General features: G+C 35.3%; 1 protein-coding gene across 1 annotated transcript in view; it reads left to right on the top strand.

Annotated features, from left to right (window-relative positions):
- Window positions 1-27,192, top strand: part of si:dkey-11f4.7 (piezo-type mechanosensitive ion channel component 2) — a 65,824-nt gene that overhangs the window by 13,133 nt on the left and 25,499 nt on the right. The window contains 25 exon segments of the mRNA XM_053503838.1: window positions 428-529; window positions 2,991-3,036; window positions 3,221-3,413; window positions 7,906-8,113; window positions 8,416-8,629; window positions 8,726-8,891; window positions 11,746-11,875; window positions 11,969-12,126; window positions 13,608-13,871; window positions 14,517-14,616; window positions 14,880-15,067; window positions 15,513-15,661; window positions 15,838-16,005; window positions 17,789-17,892; window positions 18,054-18,217; window positions 19,672-19,848; window positions 20,023-20,169; window positions 20,592-20,792; window positions 21,100-21,304; window positions 21,686-21,787; window positions 21,847-22,012; window positions 23,796-24,039; window positions 25,803-25,899; window positions 26,222-26,381; window positions 26,676-26,765. Coding sequence (XP_053359813.1) covers window positions 428-529; window positions 2,991-3,036; window positions 3,221-3,413; window positions 7,906-8,113; window positions 8,416-8,629; window positions 8,726-8,891; window positions 11,746-11,875; window positions 11,969-12,126; window positions 13,608-13,871; window positions 14,517-14,616; window positions 14,880-15,067; window positions 15,513-15,661; window positions 15,838-16,005; window positions 17,789-17,892; window positions 18,054-18,217; window positions 19,672-19,848; window positions 20,023-20,169; window positions 20,592-20,792; window positions 21,100-21,304; window positions 21,686-21,787; window positions 21,847-22,012; window positions 23,796-24,039; window positions 25,803-25,899; window positions 26,222-26,381; window positions 26,676-26,765 — 3,943 coding nt within the window.

Genomic DNA, 27,192 nt, shown 5'->3' with positions numbered 1-27,192 from the left:
GCTGTAGTAGTTACTTTCTGCAGCTTGTATTAGTAGGATATGACAATAAAAGCTTGACCACATCCTTGTAAGCATAATGTCTGTAATAGCATCACTGATTTATCTCTACAGCTGTCATTTTTCTAATCCATTAAGCTCTCTGCCCAGAGACAGGGACTCATAAACTAATAAAAATTTGTAGTGGTTACTCAGAAGGGAGTCCACAAAACTGTTAAATGTTACTTGCATGAGATAAAACATCAGATGAAGCATGCATTATTATTATTATTATTATTATTATTATTTCTTCTTGTTTAACCTTTTTAAAAATTGTTCCTGTTTGGCAGCAGGTTGTTCTTTTACACCTTGCTTTCCCAGCTTGCTAATATCTATGTATGTGTGTGTGTGTGTGTGTGTGTGTGTGTGTGTGTCTGTGTGTGACATATAGGAAAGACAGGCCGGTTTCTCCTGTGTGTTTGCTCCACAGCAGTAACATTTCTGGCCTTACAGTGTGGGATACAGATCACCTTTGCATACATTCCTAAAGAAAGTAAGATTCTTCCTCCTGTGCGTTTTTTCTTTCAGAAAAAATACATATTAAGTAGACCTTATTAAAAACTGTTGAACCTTTTTTGTTGTTGTTGTTTTGTGGCTATAAAGTGTCTTGTGTGGAATTTGACATTAGGCTCACAAAATATTATACAAAATATCCCTTATAAAATATACATTATACACAAAAATAATTACTTAATTAATGCACTTTCAGTAACTTCTTTTTAAGCTGGTCAGGATCAAAGTGCAGCCTTTCTAATGAATACTAGGCACCCTGAATGGAATGCTAGTTCATCACAAAGCACTAAACCACCCACGGGTCACAACTAGAGGTTATTAAGTATAGACAATCTGTCAACAATCATGTTCCAGCAGGTGGAAGGAAACTGGAGACCACAAAAACTGGAATCACAAAGAAGTTTTCATTTTCTGCAATGGAAAAGTACTCTAACTAGTCACTTATATCAGAAGGTAACGCTGTAATGTAACTGATTACTTTGTAAAGGCGGTATTTATTTTCTAATGTAACTAGTTACTTTAAAAAGTAACATCCCCCCCAACACTGATAATAATAGCGAATATAAACTCCAGGACAAAAATCAATACTTCTTTGATTTTCAGGTTGCTGATAAAACAATTATAATTAATAAACAAATAGTTCCATCATTAAAAATGGAAATGAATGATAAATTAACAACAGTTTATTAATAAGCTTACTAAATTACTCATGTTTGTTTTTTGTCACTTGTTGTCCTTAATAAAATAGGCATAATTTACTGTTGTTGTCATTGTTTTTTAAACCCACAGTAAAACCACTCAGGGTAAACAAAGTAGTATGATTATATTCTTCTTAGCCATTTTCCTATATACTTTAAAGGGCAAGTCTAAGATATAAATGTCCCACAGTAAGTGCCCTGTCTTTTAATTGTTCTAATTAACTAGTGTAATTGTGATTTGTATTATGTAAAAATTTGAATCTTTAGCTGTTAAAAAGATAATTTTTGCAACTATTGTAAATTCCCTGGAATCACAGTATTTCACACCAAACCTTGCAATGTCATTGAAGCAACAAGTAGTCATACATACGTATGTTAGTTTTGCATAGGTATTTTGATTGGACAAGAGGCATTCCATGAGTGGTGATATAAAACATAACAGCACTGTGATGTTAGACTATATGGATCACTCCACTTCAAAAGTGTTTTAACAATCATTAACTGCACTAACTCTTGGTCACTACCTGTACAGTAAGTCACAGGCTTAACGCTAGTTCTGCCAGTCATAGAAGAATGTGTGTTAGCGAAGCCACATACCTGATTAATAAACAAACAAATCATATTCTTAAATGACATTTGAGGAACTATTGTATAAAAGTAGTATCACCCTTGATGTCATCCTGTTGTACTGAATAACCATGATGTGCTAATATTAAGGCACAGCAACACTTACTGTAGGCCCCTATTCCACTATAAGCCGAATTACTTTAGCTACCGACCTCTCCTGACATCTCCAGATTTAAAGATGGCTTTGAAACCTTGCGGTTACTTCCAGTTTGGTTCTTTTTCAAGCGTAGCAGCATCCCATCAAGAGGTTAATGATGTAAACAAATTCATAAGGACATGAAAACGACTCTACAGAGCATTTTATGCAATAAAAAGCAATACTGTACATGCAACATGGACAATAAGGATATTGACATAATAATGGTTCTATAGTTGGTCGTTAAGGAATTTAACATTGTTCTAAAGATCCTAAATCGACATCGACATAAAGCGAAATTAAAAATGCGCTACTGACTATTACAACTATTACAGAGGTGTTAACAATATGGTAATGACCTCATTATGATATGCTATGTCTTTTGTATTTGTTGTGTTTTTTTTGTGATCTGATAATATTATTATGGCTGAAATAAAGCTGCTCAAATCGAAGGCACTTTTATTTAGCAAAAAAACCCTGAAGAGTTGATAACGGTGGTTATGATAGAATATCCCAGGTATTAACAAGGCGTTTATGTCAGAAGGAGACAGAAGATATTTTTGAACATGCTCCAATTTTCCTCCCGACAATAACGTGATTGTCGACCACAGCAGAATTCATGCAGAGCCCAGAAGAGGCTGTAAGCAGTCGTTACCGTCCTCTACCGAGTTCTCCAGTGGTCATAACGAATTTGCATCAGTCTAGATTCGGGAACACACTCAGTGGAATGAGCCTAATTAATTAAATATTTCTTTTTAAAAAATAAATTACATTTCATAATCACATGATATTTCTATATCAATTCAACTAGGAATAAACGATATCATGCTTAAGCTTTTATTTAATTTTACACAAAATAATTGTTTCTGTTTTATACATGATATTTTATTGGTTACAAAACTGTTGTCATTGACCTTAAATAGGGTTATACATGTAATGTATGCAGTCAAAACTGTTTTAACATATTTCAATATTTGTAGTGAGTGGACCAATGGAAAATGTATTCTTTCATCTTGGGATTGTGAGGTATGAAAGCTCTTTAAAATTAATGTGTTGACTCTTGCCTTTTTCAGAATGTTTAATGCATTAAATTGAAGTGTTCTGCATGCAGAATAGTAATTTGTTTAGCAGTGTTGTCTGTGTCACAAACCCTCTTTTGTACTTGTACTAGGGCTTAACCTGTAATATGTTCTTATCCCTTTCTTTTTAGATTCAGTGATGTGGATGCTGGTAACATAATACGTCTGTTGGTGCCAGATATTGGTGTATTCATGTCGTCATTGGCCATCCGGAATTTGTCTAACAAACTATTGAGACCACCTACCAATGACCATGAGCAACAATCCGAAATTGAGGTAGAGTACAAGCTTATTCACCAAAAAACACAGAAAAACATTGAAAAGGTCAGACATGTGCTAATTTAAATATGGCACTAATGGGTTATAAAGATCTGCCTTAACATTATAATGCAAAACATTATGGCCATTATTGTAAGGTTATGCCACTTGCCACTGGGACAGTTCTGGCATGACTCCACAAGACTTCTGGGGTGTGCTTAGATGTTTGGCACCCGGATGTTGGCAGTGATACCTTTGGGTACTGTGGGTTGTATGGTGGGGCCTCTGTGGATCAGGTGCATCACTTGCATGCTCAATCAGATTGGGATCTGGGGGGTTTGGCGGCTGGGTTGGCATCCTTGGGCTTTTTGTCTGCTAGATCCTGTGTACAGTGGTGCACTAGGTGGTCTGGTGGCCTTTTCTTTTTTCTGTATTATCAGACTGAATGCACTGACCATTGGTCACCACAGGCATGGGTAAGCATTGAGTGCTCACGATCCTGACACCAGCTTACTTTTTTTTATAACAGTTTTGTATACTCCTGGGGTACATTGTAAAACAATATTTAAGTGATTACAAGGAGGAATAGAATATACTGAATACTCATGTTAATGCAGTTAATAGTAGTAGGTATTTAATTCAGTTACTTTTTATTTATATTCCATATTTACAATTAAAAATTGTTACAAAGCATTATTAAGGAGTTACATATGTGATTAGGATTATTAATGACTGACCTAGATTTGATCATGACCAGGGCTGACACGACATTAGGAAAAAACCTTAAGAGAAATCAGACTCAAAATAATTCATCTTCTTTTAGGTGATACACTGCAGTAAGATTATAAATTATTATAGTATATAGTAGTTAAATGGGGAAAGATAAATAGTATTAAGTGTGTTAAAAGGATGTTTTGTTTGTGCAGATTGGTCTGTAAGTTAAGCATGCACTATAAGGAATAAAGAACTTGAACTTGAGCCCATTTTTCTTGTACAATGTAGCTTGAGCAAGCAGCAGAATATTTTCATTTAACTATTTAATTCAATTTTTTTTTATTTGTATAGCGCTTTTAACAATTCACATTGTTGCAAAGCAGCTTTACACAATCAAAATAATTATTTAAGTTTTTATGAGATTTTATGAGTGTATGAATCAAAAAGATAAAATTGTCCCTGATGAGCAAGTCGAGGAGGACGGCGACAGTGGCAAGAAAAAACTTCCTGAGATGGTAATGGGAAGAAACCTTGAGAGGAACCAGACTCAACAGAGAACCCATCTTCATTTGGGTGAAACAGATAGCAAGGATTGATCTGCATTTATACAGTGTGAGACTGGAAGTTCAGTATAACAGGAGATGTGTTTAAGTTAAAATGGAGACAGTTTATTATTGGAGGCTCAGGTAGACTGTAGGAAACGCCATTCATGAAATATCTAGGGACTGAAGTCACAAGTCCTCAGAGAACGGCTGTCTGCATCAGCTGAGGACAGAACCGTCTTTGTGGAAAAGTGGAACCGTCCCTAGTCACCACACAAATTCAAGGCAGACCACATGGGGCATCCAAGCAACGAGATTTCCAACCAGAGGCAGGACACCAGGACGAGTCAGACAGCTCCAGAGGCAGAGGGGGTCTGGATCACTGGCAGCTCAGGAGTGACATGTATAGCTTGACAGAGAGACAGGTAGAGGAAAAGAGAAAGAGGGCGAGAGAAAGAGGAGAAGAGAAAAAAAAAGGAGAGAGCAGAAGAGAAGGCAGTTAGGTATGGTCACAGTCAAACAATGTAAAATGTGAATGTATATTTAGTGCAGAGTGCAAGCAGGGACTCCGACAGGACTAACTATAACAGCATAACTAAAAAGCCAGAAGGAAACACAGACATGTGGGCTTCCTGAGATAAAAAGCGACCAATCACTTCACTTTGCCATTTAAAGTCACAGAGTGGTCAGAAAGCTTGCTTCTAGCTCATATGACTAAAACTTCTGTCTTATCAGGATTAAGCAGAAGGAAGTTAATTAGCATCCAACCTCTTATGTCCTGCACACATTGCTCAACTTTAGTAAGCTGTTTTTTCTTATTTGTTCTTGCTGAGATGTATAACTGTGTGTCATCAGCATATCAATAAAAACTTATACCAGCTTACAAATTATGTTGTCCAGAGGAAGCATGTAAAGAGAAAAAAGCAGTGGGCCTAAAACTGAACCATGTGGAACACCAAACTTTAGAACAAGCAGGATGGTCACCATTTAAATCTACAAACTGATAACGATCAGTCAAATAGGATCTGAGACACAAGAGGGCCGTTTCCTAAATTCCTACTACATTTTCTAATCTGTGAAGGAGAATACTACAGTATGATCAATAGTGTCAAAAGCTGCACTAAGGGTTGAGAAACACAAGTATAGTGACGCAACCCTGATCAAAGGCCAATAGGAGGTAATTTACTACTTTATAAAGTGCTGCCTCTGTGCTGTGATGAGGCCTGAATCCTGATACAGTTCGTTTATGCCATTTCTATGTACAGAAGATATGAACATCGTTGCTGTGCTACTATCTTTTTCATAATCTTAGAGATAAAGGGGAGGTTTGAAATCGGCCTGTGACAGCTGACAAGGGTCAAGGTCAGGTTTCTTAATTACAGGTTTAATAACTGCTAATTTAAAGGATTTGCGAACATAGGTTCTGATGTGATGTGGTTAGTTTGTCATCTGTATAACTTAAATTGTCTGATTCCAAAGCCTGAATTTTTTGCCCAATATTTATGATTTTGTTATTGAAAAAGTTCATGAAGTCCTTATATACTGTATGTTGTTGTAGAGATTTCTCCAGTGGTCTTGTTTGCTACGGTATTAAATAAAAAACTAGTATTATTTTTGTTATTTCCAATATGAGTGGAAAGATACAATGATCTAGCATCACTGAGTGCTTTTTTTTATAGTTCAGGATGCTCTCCTTCCATGCTATTTGTAATACTAGCAATTTAGTTTGAAGCCATTTGCATACTAATTTCCAAGTGGTTTGTTTTAAAGTGTAATATATATAAAATTATATTTAAGTACATAATTAACTATATTTTACATAAAAATTGCACTATTAATTAATAGCACAAAAGTCCTTAAAAAAGTACAAAAGTTTTTTTAATTATCTTCAATTAACATATTCTACCCCGGATTTGATGAGATGAGTAAATAGCAACTAATAGCCTGCCAAGGATTTATTAACAATTAATACTTCATATAGATACTGTGTGGCAACAAGTAATGCGAGAGACAAGAACAAGTCATGTAAGAGACATGATGTTAGATTAAAAAAATAAATTAACACAAAAAAAATCAACAACACCACTTTTTTATGATAAAGGTACAAGTATGGTGTGACTAAAATGAACAAAAAATTAAATAATAAAATAGTTTCCAGAAAAAGAAAAAATCCCAAATGAAGTGAGCAGGTATTGCAAACTAATAAAGAATATTAGTGTATAATATTAGAAAAGTGTTTTCTCTTTGTTATAAGAGTGTTAAAAAACAAATTGTCAAAATAGTTTTGTTATGTAAATGTGAATGTTTTGTGATTTTGAAAAAAATCTATAACTCCATCTCCTACAGTTTTGTCACAAAGTATACACCAGCCTGCAGTGTTTTTATTAATGAAAAATAATGTAAGTTCCAATAATATGTCAGCTAAATTTTAATACAATAACTGTATTTAGAGTGCTTTGATCTTCATTTTGTAGTGAGTCAAACAGAAAGTAGTGGCAGCAAATTAGATAAAGGAAATTTTTCGATGCAGATTATAAAAATGGAAAAAATATAAGCAATACAAAAACCTTAGTTCACGTCATCGTAAAGTTTTAGTTTTACTTTAGTACTTGACAGCAGCAGCAGTTAATCATAATACATGTAAACATCATTTAACTTTCGTTCCTGCAACAATTGACCACATATCACCAAGTCAGTGGTTCCCTAAGGTTATGCTAGGAGTAGTGGACAGAACCGACAAAGGAAATGCAACAGCGTCCCACACAGAGTATGAGCGTCTCGCACCTATAGGCACAAGAATCACTTGTGTGTCTTCAAAGTTATTTTTCTGCTAGTAATAATAATAGGAAAAGAAGAAAATAATAGACATATCAATTGGGAAGGGAACCAGAAAGCTGCACAGCAAACTAATTTTACCACAGTGCTAACAGTACAGTATCCCACATAGCTTTGTTAAGTACTGTATATAATATGATGTTCACACAGCATCCAAATCATGTCCTGTTTCACAGAACTTACATTAGCACCGTCATTAAGTGATGCATACCTGATATTAATTGCTGCTGGGGTGATTGCAATGATTAGAAAGGTGTAACCATCCTTTTTACATTTAGCATTTAGTAACATGATTGTCCTATCTTGGAATATTAGTAGTTTTGCTAAATTCCCTTTAATTGCAATATTTTTATCTACAAATTGTGCTGTTATTACACAATTCCATATATCCCAAAGCTGTAGCTTTATGTACATCTATGAATATATATAGATTTTTTTAAATTAAAACTTTTATACTGGTTCTTTAGGAAGCATCTGAAACGTCTGAATCAGAATATGAAGAGGAGAGTGAAGCATCATCTACAGAGAGTTCTGTGGAGACAAAAGCAGCCCCATCAGGACCTCCTCAGTTTGTACAGAAGCTAATTGTCTTTGCGACTGGTCTAAGACTACTGCTCTCCACTATGATGAACACTGCAGGAAAAGTGGTAGTGTCTGTCCTCCTGGGGCTTGCAGGTAACGCATACAAACAACACAAGGTTTAACACAATTATTATATCTGTATTGGTGTTTGTATTCAGAGTTAAACAGTGTGGTATGTTTATATATATATATGTGTGTGTGTGTGTGTGTGTGTGTGTGTGTGTGTGTGTTTAAATTTGAGCACTACTTTGGTTGCATCCTTAGCATGCACATATATTAAATACATGTTAGGGAGTATACATTCTGTCTCCATATTAAAATTAGCAGGTGAATGCCACATTATCTGTCTGCTGTCTGTTTACACATTCTGGTTCATTGTTTCATTTATTTTAAAGGTATAGCCCTACCGTCTCTGACATCAGCATTATATTTTGGGGTCTTCCTGTGTCTTGTGTGGTGTTGGATCCTGGACTACTCTATTGGTTTGCTCCATTTTAGCACATTGTGTATAATGATGACCATATTTAGTGGTGGACACATCCTGGTCCTCTACCTCTATCAGTTACCTCTGTTTCAGGAACTTATATCCCCTGAGGACGTTTATCCCAGGTACTGTAGCATCAGTAGTATGAAGTTTAATTGAATTTTTCTTTAGTTAATGTAAGAATCTTTTATTTCTTCCTTCTTCCTATCTTTGTTTCTTAGGCTTTTTGGCATGACTGCATTCATCCACACAAACTCATCAAAGCCATATAGTCTGGGCCTGCATCCTGATATGAGCTGGCCTATGATAATAAACCCTCTGCTACTGCTAGTACTCTACTACACACTGGTGGCTCTTCTACAAAAATGGGCTCTCTCAGCTACAGAGGTATGGGTTTAAAAAGAAAAAAAAGAAAGGAAAAAAACAGCAGGAGGCAATTTAACAGAAATTATATTTGATGGATAGCTGCAAATGTATTTCCAGTGCAGGGCATAGTGATTTAAACATCACTTCGTTATAGATGGACATATTCAATCAATTGTATTGAACACTGACCACAAGATCATCATAAGTTCATCTGATGCAGATGCTGATCTGATGCATTGTTTGGCCTTTTGACCCTTTTCTCATGGGAAAGTGATGTACCCAATATACCATATATATATATTTAGTAAGTATTTAGTAAGCCACCAATTGTGCAAGTTCTCCCACTTCAAAAGATGAGAGAGGCCTGTGATCATAGGTTTAACTCAACTATGAGAGACAAAATAAGAAAAAAAAAATCCAGAACATCACATTGTGGATTTTTAAAGAATTTATTTGCAAAGTATAATGGAAAAAAATATTTGGTCAAAAACAAAATTTCATCTCAATACTTGACAGAGGTCAAACATTTTCTGTACTGTAAAGTCTTCACAAGGTTTTCACACACTGTTGCTGGTATTTTGGCCCATTCCTCCATGCAGATCACTCTAGAGCAGTGATGTTTTGGGGCTGTTGCTGGGCAACACGGACTTTCAACTCCCTCCAAAGATTTTCTATGGGGTTGAGATCTGGAGACTGGTTGGGCCATGCAGGACCTTGAAATGCTTCTTACAAGGCCACTTCTTCGTTGCCCGGGCGTGTGTTTGGGATCATTGTCATGCTGAAAGACCCAGCCACGTTTCATCTTAAATGCCCTTGCTGATGAAAGGAGGTTTTTACTCAGAATCTCACGATACATGTCCCCATTCGTCGTCCTGGTCCCTTTGCAGAAAAACAGCCTCAAAGCATGATGTTTCCACCCCCATGCTTCACAGTAGGTATGGTGTTCTTTGGATGAAACTCAGCATTCTTTCTCCTCCAAACACAACAAGTTGGGTTTTTACCAAAAAGTTCTATGTTGGTTTCATCTGGCCATATGACATTCTCCCAGTCCTCCTCTGGATCATTCGAATACTCTCTAGCAAACTTCAGACGGGCCTGAACACGTTCTGGCTTAAGCAGGGGGACACGTCTGGCACTGCAGGATTTGAGTCCCTAGCAGCGCAGTGGGTTACTGATGGTAGCCTTTGTTACTTTGGTTCCAGCTCTCTGCAGGTCATTTACTATGTCCCCCCGTGTGGTTCTGGGATTTTTGCTCACAGTTCTTGTGATCATTTTGACCCCACTGGGTGAGCTCTTGCATGGAGCCCCAGATCGAGGGAGATTATCATTGGTCTTGTATGTCTTCCATTTTATAATAATTGCTCCCAAAGTTGATTTCTTCACATCTAGCTGCTCACCTATTGCAGATTCAGTCTTTCCAAACTGGTGCAGGTCTACAATTTTGTTTCTGGTGTCCTTTGACAGCTCTTTTGTCTTATTGGAGCCAGAGTGGAGTGTGACTTTTTGAGGTTGTGGACACGTGTCTTTTATACTGATAACAGATGCCATTAATACAGGTAACTAGTGTAGGACAAAGGAGCCTCTTAAAGAAGAAGTTACAGGTCTGTGAGAGCCAGAAATCTTGCTTGTTTGTAGGTGACCAAATACTTATATTACCGAGGAATTTACCAATTAATTCATTAAAAATCCTACAATGTGATTTTCTGAATTTTTTTTCTTATTTTGTCTCTCATAGTTGAGGTATACCTATGATGAAAATTACAGGCCTCTCTCATCTTTTAAGTTGGAGAACTTGCACAATTGGTGGCTGACTAAATACGTTTTTGCCCCAAGTGTTTGAGTGTATATACAGTGAGTACGGAAAGCATTCAGACCCCTTTTTTTCATTTTTTGTTATATTGCATCCCATATTGACAGAAAAACACAGAATTGTTGACATTTTTGCAGATTTATTAAAATTTATACATGTGAAGTGTGCTATGCAAGGTTGAATATTCTGGCATCAAAATCTATCCTTAAATCTGTTTAATGCAACAATGAAGTAGTCTCTTCAACCATGATGCAACATAAATGTTTTTTGCTGAGAAAAAGCGAGAAAAAACTGGAGCACATTGGCCACCGGTGAAGGGCAATTATAAGTCAATTCCATTTTTTCATAGAGTTTCTTTTTTTGACACTGAAATGCATACTTATGTTTTGAGTGTTTATGGAAAATAAATAAATAATTATAGCAATTTCGTTTAGGAAGTTGAAGGAGAGATTGAAAGTCCTTTAAAAGAATCAAACATTCTGCCTAGTCTCTCAAAAATATCTGATGGTGACTACCGAATGACAGAGGTAACGTAACACACACGCACACACACACACATATCTAAACAAGTAAAGTATAATAATAATAATGCATTGCTTTTCTGTTAACACAGACTTGCAAATTCAAAGTTCTTATGAACAGCTACCAATTGCAAATTCAGCACATGGAATCAACATCAGACTTTTTTTTTTTCGCTTCATTTGTTATGAAGTAACTAAGAGCTAGGGCTGGCTATCAAACTGTTTATTCATCAGTGGTCCAATTACATTTGAATCAAACTGGAGGGACTTTAAAAACAAACAAACAAATAAACGTTGTGTTTTTTAAAAAGTAAATGCACTATTTTTTAATTACTTGGATTGAACCTGAAACTCTATATTTCTAACTATATATTATATTTAACACCATAATAATTTCATCTTTGTTACAGCTCACTGCTTCATCTAGACATCTTATACTCTTTATTTTATTATGTAGGGTTAGAAATATAGTAAATTTTAAAACATTTGGGAGTTTTTTCAGCACTAATAATCTAACAGTTATTCTTGTTGTTTATTCTATCAGCATATTATGATGCTCAACAACAGCTGGCAGAATAATAATCCGTCTGGGTTGGACCCACTGCTGTCAGCAGATGCTGACTATCTACAGTGTCTTTCCCTTCCAATGTACATTCAACATGATTGCTCTTATGGTATAATTACCAAACATCAAATCTCCAATAAAACATTATATTTATTAAATATAATAATTGAAATCACAAACTTTACATCCGTGCATTTCTCAGAGGTTGCAGATGAACAAGAAGAGAGCAGCAATAATGAAGAAGGACAAACGGAAGTTCTAACTGAAGAGCTCTTGTCTTCCCCTAAAATGAACACCTTCACTCTGCTTGGTCGGTCCATTATGAGACAGAGCTATGTTATTGCTCTTATCATTATGATGGTAACATTCCTTTTATGTGTATAAAGTATGTGCTTTTGCATGTGTGCTTGTAAAGCAGACTTTTTTGGCAGAACTTTTTTAAAGAAAATTATGCCCTAATAAATAACAAAAAAATTTCATTTTGCTTTTATGTTTATTTTGTCTTGAATATATTTTTTAATTATTATTATTATTTATTTATTTATTTTTTGCTCTACTTTTTGAACAGTATTGCTGCACTGGATTTAAAACAGTTTATTTATTTGACTCATTAACACTTTCAACTCCCAAGAAATCTAACTTTATTTATCACCTGTGCAGATCTTGTATATTGGCGATGGCATGTGTACTGGTTCAATGGGCAGTATGTAAACGATTCCCTTTGCTCTGAATCATGCTTAATGATAGATTTTTTAAGTGATTTTTTTTTGTTCAGATAAACAATTTGGCTAAATTTTTATTATTTTTTTTTTTTTTTGTGTGTTGTTCAGCCTTTTTTGCTTAATTTGTAATAGCTTCTCTGTGACATATGATTTTGGTGATCAGAAACGCAACTCAGCACAAGGTCTGTAGAAATACACTGATAGTGCAGATATGGCTCAATCCTAAACCACACAAGGATTATAATTACCTAAATTTCAGTAGCATTTCGATTATTTAACTCTGTTTGCCAGTGATCTAGTAATCATTTTTTAAAATCATTTTAACACAGAAAATTGATACTGTCCTTGGTAGCCATTAATTAGTGCATTAATATTTAATTTCTCTTAATAAAATGTTATGTTTATAAAAATCTATTTGCACCACTACACCCCACACCACTTTGCTTGGAAGGTAATTTTACATAGTTTAGGGAAATGATTTATAGTTTTATTTACACTTAGTTATGTACATTTAAATGTTGTGTGTGTGGGGTGGGGGCAACAGACTTGGGGCTGGCCCTGCCTACTCTTCTTAGTACATACATTTTTGTGTAAGCTAAAACAAAGAAAAAAATTTCTGCCAGATTTAAACAACTTTTCAAAATTCCAATATCGTCTTACTTATGTTTCTTGTATATGCTGATCACCAATAAAATGCATCTACGTGCCATAAAACTTAATACAATTTTACAACCTGAAAGGCAGAAATGTTATTTTTGATTCCAAATTAACAAAAAGAGGAACGGGTAGATAAAGTAAAACTTTTACTCATGTTATGTCATTCCATTACCTAAAGGATTTGCTTACAACTTTAGGCTATACACAGTCATACTGTCCTGTCCTTTAATTAATCCAGTGGCACTTATTTTTAAATATTTGTATACGTTGTGATATCCGTGATATCTGTGAACTGCACCATTGTGTCAACAACTGCATGAGAGCTGTGCTAATATTCAGTACAACAGCACTACATCTTGTGTGATATTGCCTAACTGTAACCATGTTGTGTGGTCACCTAAAAAAAAATATATGCCATAGTAAATCATGAATGTGTTTATGTACATGTGTGTGTCCAAACAGGTATGGAGCATCACTTACAATTCCTGGCTTACATTTGCCTTGTTGGTGTGGTCTTGTATAATCTGGATGTCAAGGCGCCGACGGGAGTATACCATGATTAGCGCTCCATTTCTCGCTGTTTATTGTACGCTGCTGTTGGTGGCTGGCTTTATTAGTGCTTTCCGTCTTCACCATCGTGAGCTTTTCCCTGCTCTCCCCAAGGCTGTTCTGGTTGATTTTGATCTCTACACTTATCACACACCCTGTCTTCACCTGGGAGCAAAGGTAAATTAGAGCCTGATCACCAGAGCGGCATGCATGACAAAAAATAAAAGGAAGTCAATGATTATATTTAAAAATGCATTCATTTAAACATTTACAGTAAATGGAATTACCTTATTAAAAACTACATTTAAAGTCACATTTGCACAAATTCACATACATGGCACATAGTCTTATGCTGTGAAATATATCTTGAAGGAAAACGTTATTAAGTAGAACTTACAACAGTATTATTTTTTTTTTCCTGTATCATTATACTAATAGAATTGTATTTGTAATTACATGTAAATAGTGATTTAACATATGCAACATTTTGTCCATTTAAAACAAGTCCTAGTGTATCTACAGTAGACAGGTAAGATCTCGGCATACACACTCTGATGAGGACCATGTCACCCAGTCTGAGAGTGTGACCCAGGTCCAGTTCAAGAGAAGAGGACTAGTTATGCCACGCCTTGTGGGTCGCAGTCCTTTAGATGCAAGCTGATGAAATGCAAAATGAATGAGAGGACAGAACTGTAGTGTGACAGAATTACAATGTGTTTTGTATATATATAGACTGGGAAAATGAACAAGTAAGAAAAAAATAATGTTCATATGCTTTAGATTTTAATCTCAATAACATTAATTTCTTTAATCTCTTTGAAGATGATTTATACATTTAGTTTCTGGATGTTGCTACGACAACAGTTAATTGAGAAACAGGAAGCTCAACAGTCAAAAGAAGAAAGCCTTCATGATGTCAAAAGTACAAGTAAGGATTTTTTTTTTTATTATAAGAATTAATAAAACCAGGGTATATAATAATAAACAGTAACATCTGTTACAACTTAATGTTTAGCATTTACTATGCTACTTGAAATGGAGCGTCTTTATTTTGCAGCTGTTGAATAATGATGCAGAACATGGAATAAATGTGATAAGTGTGGACATTTCCTGTTAAAAGTTATTATTTTGCACAAACCAGGTACTATTCTTCCGAAACAGATATATGTTTGTATTTGTGTCCAGGCATAGCTGATAAAACTGAATCATCTAGCATGGTGAATAGAATGGGAGCTTTTCTTAAAGGCCTGCTGGTGAAGTACTGGATTGTCTGCTGCTGCTCTATGTTTTTTGTCATCAGTTTCTCTGGGAAAGTGGTTGTCTACAAAATCCTTTACATCTGTTTGTTCCTCTTCTGTGTGGTTCTCTACCAGGTATTTTTTTTTCCAATCACATTTCCAGCTGCAAACATTCACCTGTTAGGGACCTTATGCCTGGATCAATTTAGAGATAGCATATTGGTGTGCCCTGCTAGCAAGCTGCATTTTGCCTTTCTATGTCTTAACTTTAAGAAAAAGTGAGAGAACTGCTGTTCATAGGTGCTATAACACAAGTGATAACAGGAAGAAGCTTGCATATGATAATACGCCACATTAAAGTAATGATAATGGCTGAAAAAATATGACTTGGCATTCTTTAATAAATAAATGTTGCATTAAGAGGCACAAAAATTCAGGATGTGCTGCTTTAGGAATATAATAAACTGTGGGATGATCAGCGTCTCAGCATTACTTAAATAACTATTTTCCTATGAAAGCACATGTCTTTACACAGTAACAGACCCAGCAGTATACTGTAATGTTATTCTCTCTTATTTAGGTCCAGTATGATGTGTGGCGGAATGTCCTGAAGTACTTCTGGGCTGTGGTGGTTGGTTATTCCATGATGGTTTTGATTCTGATTTACATGTACCAGTTTAAGACTGTTTCAGGCCTGTTCCGTCAAATCATAGGCATGTCAGAAGAAGGGTAAGTGTGGCAAACTCTGTTAACCATGTAATGTGGACTAAACATTTCTGTTTGCACAAAAACGGATGTGGAATGTATAAAATGTGATTAGAATATAGGTCCGTGAAAGGTATATGCTTTTAATGCATTTCACATTTGAAAAAAAAACATGTACTCATGTTATTTGTTTGTTTCAGACTGCGTGATCTCGGCCTGGAACAATTTGACACTGTAGAGTTATTTGCACAGATTTTACTTCCTGCTGCCTTCCTACTGGCATGCATTCTACAACTGCACTACTTTAACTGCGAATTTCTCACTCTTACTGACCTACAGAATGTACCTGTGTGTGATGGCACATCTAAGTGAGTTAAATACTTCTCTTCCTCTCTCAAAGATCTAGGGTCTGATCTGCTTTGATAGAAGTAGAAGTGTAATCCAATATGTGTGTATTATGGAGTTTATATTAGTATAAGTCTATTTTTATATCATCAAGCATCACCAGCGATGTAGACACTAATCATCTTTGGATTTTCTACATATTTCAATCCAGGGAAGAAGAATTGAGAGAGACATTAAGCTCAATATCAGACATGTAAGTCCACAAACCATGCCTTCTGTTTGCTTGTAATTATATGTTTAATGTACAGTTTTCATTCTAATCTACAGGCTGAAATTGATCTTTAGATTTGTTCTGGAGAGATTTTATGTTCAATTACAGTTTGGTCATTATTGTTACCATAGTCTTAATAAAATATAAAAATAAGTTATATGCAATTAAATATGAAAACACAAATGGAATGTTCTATCTTTTTCCTGTCAATTCCTAATTAAACACTTACATTAGTGTCAGGTGCATTAAGTCAGGTGCACATGGAAAATTAACTCATAGACACTGGAAGATTTTGGCCTAATAGTTTCATTGCAACTAGATTAGCTTACTATTTTTTGTAATAAACATTTCACCTAGGTTTTGGTTTTCTCTTGTGCCAGTGGAGTGGCTCTGGCCCCACAGAGCATGGCTCTGCATGGCCCCTCTGCATGCTGTGGGTTGTGGAATAAGACCTGGGGAGTCTGGTCAAAACCCTTGGCTGTGGTGTACGAGATGTTTTGCTGCCATTGTATCATGACTAGCATTGACTTTTTTTGTTGCAATGTTTGATGCATTAGCTTTTCTGTGGGATCGGACCAGCTGGGCTGGCCTTTGGTCCCCACAGTCAGTGATGAGCCTTGGATGTCCATGGTCTTGTCACCTTTATACTGTAAATTAGTGTTCAATTCAGCTGGCTTCAATTTTGATATTATGGCTGATTGATGTATATAAGACCTATCTGTACAGTATCTATGGAAACTATTGGAACAAGGAAATTGACTAAACTGAGACTTTACACACTAAATATTTTTTAACTAATGAGATCATGAGAAGAACATTGACAGCACCTTATCCTGCATCATAAGCTTCTGTTGTGCCCTAAGATAAGAATATAGATCAAAAAGTAGTTTCTAGAGTAAGTGCAATTGCAGTAGTGGAGTGTAATCATGTGTTTTGTTGGCTTTAAATTTCTCCAAAAATCCATTGAATGCACTTAGTTTAATTATGGCACTTGTGGTTTTTGCCCAGCAATAAAGGAATACAGAAGAAATACAATTGTTTTTCAGGACACATTGAGATTTGCTAAGTAAGGTGTCTATTTCTAAAACATAAAAGTTTAAAGGTCTAAAATAAGCACATGTAGCTGGTTTCAAATTGAATGCTTTGTTATGGACAATCTTTGTGCCTGTGAAAAATAATTTATCAAAATTAGTAAGATTTGGCTGTCAAACTGTACAGTAATGATGGCAACACATTTTGGCGCATATGTTTTATCATAAAAATATGAGTGTTTATTTACTTCTTGCATTTTTCTATAATGCATGTCATACCATCCTATTCTTATTTCTATAGAATTATTGCATTTGTAATGAAAATGAAAATCTATATTCATTTCAGGGTGAAGGAAAACATTGAAAAAATTCAAAACCGGTAAATATTTGTTTTTACAATTTAAAATGAATATTAACATAAATATTAACATAAATATTAACATAAATCATAATATAATATAATATAATATAATATAATATAATATAATATAATATCTGTGATAGGCTGGCAAAGGAGCAGATGGATGCAGAAGGTGATGATCTGTTGGGCAGCTTAGAACTGAATTCCTTATCAGTAAAGGAGGAAGAAGAAGAGACAGAACAAAAAGGTAAGAATTTAGATGAACTGTTAGTACCAGATCTCATGTGTTTCCTCTTCCACATAAATTCGTCTTAATGGAATTTGGTTTAAAAGTAAAAGATCAATGGACAAGCACTCATTGAAAGCAGTGAGATGATGATTGAACTTTACCCTGTCTTTGTATTTTAGAATCAACAGTGAACAAATGGTTTTTAGTTGTGGATCAGATAAGCTGGTTCATGCTACATGCTCTGCTGTGGTTGTCTAAGGGTCAAGAATTTTGTTGGAGATTTCTAGAGCTCCATAGCCTTAAATTTGTTGCTGCAGGCATCATCTGGGTTAGCCTAAAAGAGGTAAGGTATACTTGCGCAATCGCAATCGCACACACGCACACACACACACACACACACACACACACACACTATGTTAAATAAGAATATTGAGTTTTTACAAATTACTTAAGGAACCATATTTTAATAGGAGATGTGTAACATAAAAAATTAAAAAAGAAGAAAAAAGATAGATTCAACAAGATGCTGGAATACTATTCTGCCAGACAATGGTTAACGCATTGGACTATGGTTTGAAAGGTCCTAGGTTCAATCTCCACAACCACCAAGTTGCCACTGTTGGGCCCTTGAGCTAGGCCCTTAACCCTCAACTGCTCAGAGGTGTAATGAGATAAAAATGTAAGTCGCTCTGGATAAGAGCGTCTGCCAAATGCTGTAAATCTTAATTCCTTAGAGATTTTAAAACATACAGTATATACAAGATAGCATCATGCGGTTGGTGCACATTTTTTGGCTGCACATCCATGATGCAGATCTTCCATTCAACCATATCCCAAGGCACTTTATTAGGTATTAAAATTTGGTGACTGTGGAGGCCATTTGAGTACAGTGACCTCATTGTTGTGTACAAGAAATCAGTTTAATTTAATATTAGCTTTGTTATATGTCATTTTATCCTGCTTGATAAAGGGCTAGACATGGTCAGTAACAATATTCAGGTAGGCTGTGGCATTTAAACAATGCTTAATTGGTCCAAAGTGGCCCAAAGCCCATAGATTTATCATTTATTTAGTGATTGTTAGTGAATTACAAACTGTCCAGTTGGACACTGTGCCTCCTGGAGTTAAAGATTTCTGATTTATGGCCTACTTAAAACCTTTTTTTGTCTTTAACATAAAGGGATATAATTTATGAATGCATCCTAAGTTTTTGATGCTATTTTTATTTCAATCTTACATATGCATACAATTTGATGCTCATAAAAGGAAGCTTACTTGGAAAGCCTTCAAAGAGGGATGGCCCTGTCTGGAAGGAGCTCAGTATAACTTCATAGTAAATACATCACATATTTATGATATATGGCCCCGGAATTAATATTTAATTTTTAAATAATACATTATTATTATATATAATATAACTAAGTCTTACATTTATTAGTCCTTTTCGGATATATATATAAATAAATCCATTTGCTTCACCTAATCTAATCTAACTGTAAAGTCTGCATCTCTGGTGATGGCATTTCTAGTCATTTTTTTTTTTTTTTCAAATTAGTTTTTGTCTTTCATCTCTTCTTTTATTTTGGTTTATTTATTCACTACCCTTTATTGGTATTAACCATGTTTGGTTCTGTTTAATTTTGTTGTCCTTTTTTCCCCATCTCCTTCTTAGAATTACCTCTAATAAGCTCTGGATCCTGTGTTTAATATATTTCATTGTTACATATTGAACTGTGTATTTTACAGCATTGCCAAAAATCTCAAGCAATAAGCATGTTTCTCTTTTTTTTTATGCAGGTGTCTTTGATGAATTTTGTGTTCCTGGCTTCGTGGACATTTGCTGTGCCTTATGTAAGACTGCGGCAAATGGCATCCACAGTGTCCTCTGTCTGGGCCTGTGTGATGGTTGTATGTAAAATGATGTATCAGTTAAAATTCATCAAACCGACAGAATTTTCTGTCAACTGCACCACTGTGAGTTTCTTTATTATTTTTGCTTTCTCATTAATCTGGCAAGCTCCTGGGCATACTAGTACTAGAGTATAGCAAATAATGATACTGCAAAAGAAAGAACAGTACCTTTTAAGCCTGTATATTTTACTTGCATTGATTTTGTTTCAATTTTGCACACTGTCTGTTTCATTTAAGGTTTTCCTGATGTCTAATCAGAGTTGGCACAGGGAGAATGTAGCACAGCTTTTGCAGAAGTCTGTTTTGTATATTGAACCAGTGGATCCATCTCTGTGGGTTGGCAGCCTGAAAAAATGTGGAGATGCCATTCTGCCTTGTCTACAGGTGTGCTGCTCAGGTTTTACATATTTTAAAGCAACAGAATACTTCTTAAATGGGTAGTACATTAGGAATAAAACTATCAAATCATTGCAACTCTAGTTTAAAGTCCATGGTGATAGTCAAATATTTAAATATAAGGCATACTTTTGAAGCAACACACAACCACATTTTGATATCCATGAACAAACCATGAATGATTAAACATCAAAAGGAAACAGTTGTCATATTTGTTAATGTTGTTGCCACATCAGATTATTTATAATTGGTGGAATTTATTTAACTGGACTCATTTTTGTTCTTCAATACCCCTGATATGTTGATTCATTACTGCATGTACTAGCTTTTACAACTTATTCAAAACAACATCTTACAACATGAATGACTTTATTTAATGGCCTTCTTATACTTTGTCAATATGTCTGCAGAATCATTTATTAATTCTGGGACTACTTGTGTTTGACGTGACTGTCCATCGGCACCAGCTCTACAATTCTCTTCATTTAAACTTAAAACCTCCTCCCAAAGGCACCATTTTCAGCAGTGTAACATGGCAGCACCTTGATCATGGCATCCTGCCCTGCCTTAAATACTTCTGCAATTATTTCTTCTACAAGTTTGGCCTTGAGGTACAACAAATTTTATATAACCTTATGGTAAATCTAAATATACTGCCTGGCCAAAGAAAATGTTCCACACTCTAATACTTTGATTCTAGTGTGCAATTTGGTGGCTAATTTATGTTTGAAAATGATTCCTGAAATTTTTCCAATGTAATGTAATAAAGCCTTGGATGGTCTTTTTCTAATTTCAGCAATCATCTTAGTTGTTTTCTACACAAAATTTTGACTTCTTTTTTTGGCCTAGTCAGCATACTTTTATAATTATCAATGCAAAGGGGATTATTTTAATCTTACACACATGCTTTTGTGAAAGATTTCATTTGTAGTGGCAGTGAATGTGATTGGCCAGCGGATGGATTTCTTTGCCCTTCTGCACTCATTTGCATTGATCACAGTTTTGGGACGTCGTCGCAGGAAGGCTATTGGGGAAATTTGGCCCAAGTACTGCTGCTTTACTGCTACCCTTATGGTGTTTCAGTATCTGCTCTGTATCGGGGTGCCTCCTGCACTCTGTGCTGGTATGTCAAACAATATTTATTAAGAAACCATATTTTTAATGCACAGAATAGAACAATTGCTAACCAACGTCCACAATGTTAATTTTAGGGGTTTGAAATAGCACTGAATACATCATTTTTATTTAATAATATTATTTGTGTTGGGAAAATGTATTATTTATTTGTAAAGTCATTAAGCTTTTGGAGAAAGTACTCAAACCCTGCCACAACATACTGTACAGTATCATCCTTAAAGAGGCATTATGTGTATATTACTCAAAAAATAAACAATAAAGAAAGATACAATAAATATTATTTTGTGCAATCAATAGAAAATAATTTGCAGTAATGATTCTTGGCTGTCTACAATATAGTGGCAATCATTTGTACATTGTGCTACAGATTATCCTTGGAGAACAGGCTCTAGGGCTCTCAGCTCCAATCAGATAAAGTGGTTGTATTTGCCAGATTTTGCTATGCAGCCTAACCCCATCTTCATATTTTGTAAGTCTTTATATTTTGCTATTTTTCTTAACAAAATTATTATTCCATTCTCTTTATAGATGACTTCTTGTTGTTGATGGTAGCATCTCTCCAGTGGCAGGTGTTTGAAGATGAAAATAAGGCCTCTGTGAGACTTGTGGCAGGGGAAAATGTGGAGATCAGTAGAAACCTAGACTCTCGCTCTCTTAACCAGTATACAAGAGTTGGCAATTTCCTGCACTGCCGGTGGGTATACAGTATAACATATACTGTATATTAGTCCTGTCAATCTATTAAAATTTTTTATCTAGTTAATCACAATCATGATGATCAGTCTGTGATTAATCTTGATTAAAAATATTAAAAAAAACACTTAGATTTACTTGTATTATAGAAGTGCAATGTTAGATGCATGACAAACGGGTTAGAGAAAGCAAATTATGCAGTTTTATAATATCTTTAATAAATGTTAAATTCAAATCTCTCAAATGGTACCGGCACTTCACTCAGTGGCTGGGTAGGATGGGGGGCGGCAACCCCCTGATGGTGGGGCTCAAACCTGAATACTCAGACCCAAAATTCAATTGTCTACTGTAGATCCTTAGCCACCTGAGCCACCACTCCCACATGTTATGTTTAGTGTATACTGTATGTATACCCCTGGAAGGTAGCTCGAGTACACAATTTTTCATCCAATGTTTATTTCTGTGGCAAAAGGTAAAGCTTTTTATAATGAAATTTGCCATTTAGCACACTTTGTGATCTTTCCTCAGTCATCTTTTTATCTCTTTTAAACGCTCCGCTATCTCATTCCGAAGGGTAACTGTGCGGCGATTATGGGAATCCATTGGCTCAAATTTGGTCATTTCTTAAGTTTTTGTTTAAAAAAATTTCTAGATTAATCACGTGTTAATGTGTTAATATTGACAGTCCTAATACTCACACACACAAGGGGTCTTCAAGTCAAACCGGGACTTATTTTCTTGAGAATAAAGGCATTAAACCCAATGGACATTTACGGAAGACTTTAAGCACAGTACAGTGATGAGATTCTTGCCTGCAGTAAAACATTTGAATGGTGCAAACATTTTAAAGAAGCCCGTACGTCCATGAATAATGATCCTGGCCTTGGTGGCTCAGAGCTCACTGCAGACGTTCAGTGATTAGAGCACCTAAACCTTGAAAATTGACAGATAACTGTCTGTGGGAACTGTACACACAATCATTCACAAGTACCTCTTGCACATTACAGGAACTTGCTTGGAGTTATTGCCACATCCCCATGCAGACGTGACCTGTCTACCTATCTGGCTAGGTGGAATCAAGCACAGCTTTTCAGATAAATTCGAGAAATTAATTTTGTATCAAGGAAAATGATAGTAAATTAAAACACAAGTTTTAATTAAAAACACATTGTCATCTATTTTTCATTCATTTTTCTTTGAAGTTTTTTCCTCCTACTTAAATCTTACATTTAATATTAACATCCAAATGTAATACAAATAATCAAATAATACAAATAATCAATAATAATTTTATATATATAATTATTATTATAATTATTATTATTTGTAAGATCAGTGAACTAGATTCGATTGACATACCTAGCTTGCAAAGTACCTGCTCCTGAGATCAATAACTGATACTGATCTATGATCTACTAATAATGATATCTCCAATGAGCTCTAAAGGGGTTTTACAATAAATTTCACTTCAACTAATTAAATACCAATTTTAAAAAACACAAATTAAATCTAAATTAAACTAAACCTGTATTTGTTAAGTCAACAGGGAATACTTGACACCCATTTCACAGTATGTGTTGTAGCTTCATTAGGTATAGAGTATTGATGTTATTGGTTTAAGCACTAAAGTTATTATACAGAGTTAGAAAGTAGGCAATAAGCTTTCACTATGTTTGTTGAAGAGATTTTGTCACTAATGGTGGTCATATACTGTAAGCAAGGTGGTCAATAAATGTGTAGAGTATTATATTAACTTATTTCTATATTTATGTGTATGTTTTCAGGTCATATCTGGACATGGCAAAGGTTTTTGTGTTCAGTTATTTCTTTTGGTTGGTTTTATGCCTAGTGTTCATCACCGGCACCACACGGATTAACATCTTCTGCCTCGGCTATTTGGTGGCCTGTTTCTATTTCATGCTTTTTGGAGACACAGTGCTGCTGCAGCCTGTACATTATGTACTCAGACTGTGGGACTGCCTTATTGCCTACACCTGTTTGGTGATTTGCTTGAAGAACTTTATCTCTGTAAGTATGTATGCAAGTACAAGCCACTTCATTAGGTACTGTATACCTGTTTTACTGCTCGTTGACACAAATACGTACTGGTTCTAATCCGCCAATCACATGACCATCTGCAAAAGGTTAAACTGAGCATCATAAAAAGGAAGAAAGGTGATTTAAGTGACTTTAAACATGGCATAGTCGTTTGTGCCAGATGAACTCGTCTGAGTATTTCCAAAGCTTAGATAGCATCTTGTTACAACCAAGGTATGCCAAACAGCATCTCTAATGCATATTCTTCCTGTGCTTTGGTAGGTTTTCTGAGTGGAATCCGGTTTCCTTTCACAGTCCAAATACATGCAGATTAGGCTACCTGGTATTTCAAAGTTGTCTGTAGTATATTAGTTTGTGTGTGTGCGCATACCTGTTCTAAAGTAAGAGTATAGAGTATAAAGGTGCACCAGTGCCCGTGACATGAGTAAATTTTGTATCTGTGAGAGCACCATTAATCTAGAAAAATATGGGGTTTTTTTGGACCAAAATATGCTGCCATCCACCATCTTTTTCAAAGACATCCCTGTATTTTCCAGCAGGATAAAGCCAAACCACATTTTGCTTGAATTGCACATGCGTGGCTCCTAAACACAGAGTATGCTGCTAGGCAGGCCTGTTTACTCCAATTGAGAAGGTGTGGGACATTATGAAGTGCAAAAGATGGCAGTGACCGCTTACACGTGTCCAGCTGAAGACCTGCGTAATGGAAGAATGAGGGAAACTCCTGCTAGCTAAACTTGACCAACTGGTATTTTCTGTTATTCCTGTAACAGAAATTACGTTGTTACACATTGGTAAACAGTCAACTGTGCCAACTTTTTTGGAGTATAATGCAGCCAACAGATTCGAAATGCATGCATATTTTTAACAAACAGTGGTTTGTTAAAGTTTTACAGTAAATTATTAAATAATGAGCTGTTGTAGAGTTTTCAATATAGTATAAGGTGAAAAGGCATTACAGATTACCTTCTTGTTTTTATTGCCCTTTTCTATACTGTTCCAACTGTTTTGTAACTGGGGTTGTAGCATGATGCACATTACTGAACATATTGCCATTTACAGTATATAATCCTTATTTGAATTTATGTATATTTCCTTAAAATAAATGTGCACCAGGGCAGCATGGTTTTGCAGTGGTTAGCTTTGTGGCCTTGAGGGTCAGAAGTTTGAGTCCTGCCTCAAGTTTGTGTATATGGAGTTTGCATGTTCTCCTTATGCCTAGTGGATTTCCACTGGGTACTTACTCCGCTTTCCTCCTATAATCCAAAAACATGCAGATTAGGCTAAATGGTGTTTCCAAATTGCTTATAGTTTGTGAATGATTGTTTAAGTGTGCATGTACTGGTGTCTTGTGATGGCTTGAGACCCCATCCAGGGTCTATCCCAACTCAGAGTCCCCTGGGATAGGCTCCATGTCTTCTGTGATCCTGTACAGGATAAGCTGTATAGAGAATGAGTGATGGGGATAGTGGTAATTATGCAACATAATTATATAACGCAATTACATAATCATAACATAATCCAAAGGTGATCATTTGGTAGGTTCATTAGATAAAATTAACATACATAAAGAAAATTCAATAGCATTTATGTCTTTGTGTTTAACATGTGGTTTAAGTTGATGCCTTAGAATGCATTATATCCTTCAGTCTTTTTTCCTTATTGTTGTTGTTGTTTACTATGATCTATTAATTCACCTTTTATTGTGTGTGTCTGTGTGTGTGTAAATCTAGCTGGGATCCTGTGCTTATCTGGACAGTCTTTTAAAAAAAGGCTGTTGGCTCATTCAGGCATTCAGTATGTTTTGTACGATCAAAGGCTATGATCTGCGTAAGTAATCACTAACCTTGTCTTGGCCTGAAAGTGTTTAATAAGCATAGTAATTCAGATAAACAAAAATAAATGTAAATTTTAATTGATTAATGAAGTTGCGTGTGTTTTATTGCATATACTTATACAGTATATGGGCGCATAATAAAAGATTATAAAGAGCATAGTAAATAGGATTATCTAAATTTTTAAGGTATTATCACCATATTTGTTTATAAATAAAACATTACTTTAATTCAACATTCAATTAATTATTGGGTTATTCAAATTTAGTTATGTGAATTTATATATGAAGATATTTTTTCTATATCTGCACATGTAGCTAAGCCAAGTGATGACTGCGAGCTGCCAGTGGGAGAAGCCGGTATTGTGTGGGATGCAGTTTGTTTTACTGTACTACTGGCTCAAAGGAGAATATTTCTCAGTTATTACTTCCTGTATGTTGTATCTGACCTTAAAGCCGGCAAGATCCTTGCCTCCAGGTAAGAAACAAAAAATAGACTTCTGTCCTTGAATTCTAAAAGCTAAAACATTTTCTGGTGAATGATTATTATGTTGATTGTATGAAGGGCATTTCAAGTCAAAACCATACTTGTGCTTGAAGTCTTCTGAAAATGCTTAATCAGTTTTACACCTTCATTCGAAAGGAATTTCATTACAATTCTCAGTTTGACTTGAACGCCCACCAAATAATTACAGGTAAATTGATTGCTGTATGTATCCAAAATAATAGACTGTTTTAAAATAAAATAATCCGTTGTCCTCATGTGTTCAAGAGGTGCAGAGCTATTTGAAGCCAAGGTAAAGAAACGTGTAGCAGCCAGGCTGGAGCTAGAGAAGAAATCTGTGGAGCTGCTGAAAAAACAGTATGTGTGTGTGGTGTGTGGGGGGAGTGTCTTTCTGTCTGTCTGTATTAGTATATTACTACTGTCAGAGCATAAAAAGTCAATTTCCTATTAATTTTTTAACAACACAGTTTTGTGGATGTTATACAGAACATTACATTCAGCATAAGTAGGTTCATTCATACAACTACATTATATGGTCAAAAGTCTGTCCTTGACCACCATATGTGGGCCTTTTTTAAACTTTTGCTTCAAAGTTGCAGACAGATGATTGCCTATAATGTCTTTCTTTGCCATAGCATTATATTCGTTTACTAAAACTAGGAGGCTTAACTCTGTACCAGCATGCCAACGCCTCTGTGTACAATGCCAGGGTCATAAAGTGAGGGTTTGTCAAGGTTGGTTTGTAAAAACTTAAGTGCAACTCTACTGAAACAAGTAGAAAGCC

This window comes from Clarias gariepinus, chromosome 9 (genome assembly GCF_024256425.1).
Source record: "Clarias gariepinus isolate MV-2021 ecotype Netherlands chromosome 9, CGAR_prim_01v2, whole genome shotgun sequence".
Lineage (NCBI taxonomy): Eukaryota > Metazoa > Chordata > Actinopteri > Siluriformes > Clariidae > Clarias > Clarias gariepinus.
Note: the sequence above shows the minus strand (reverse complement) of the source record. Positions and strands in the feature narration are given on the sequence as shown.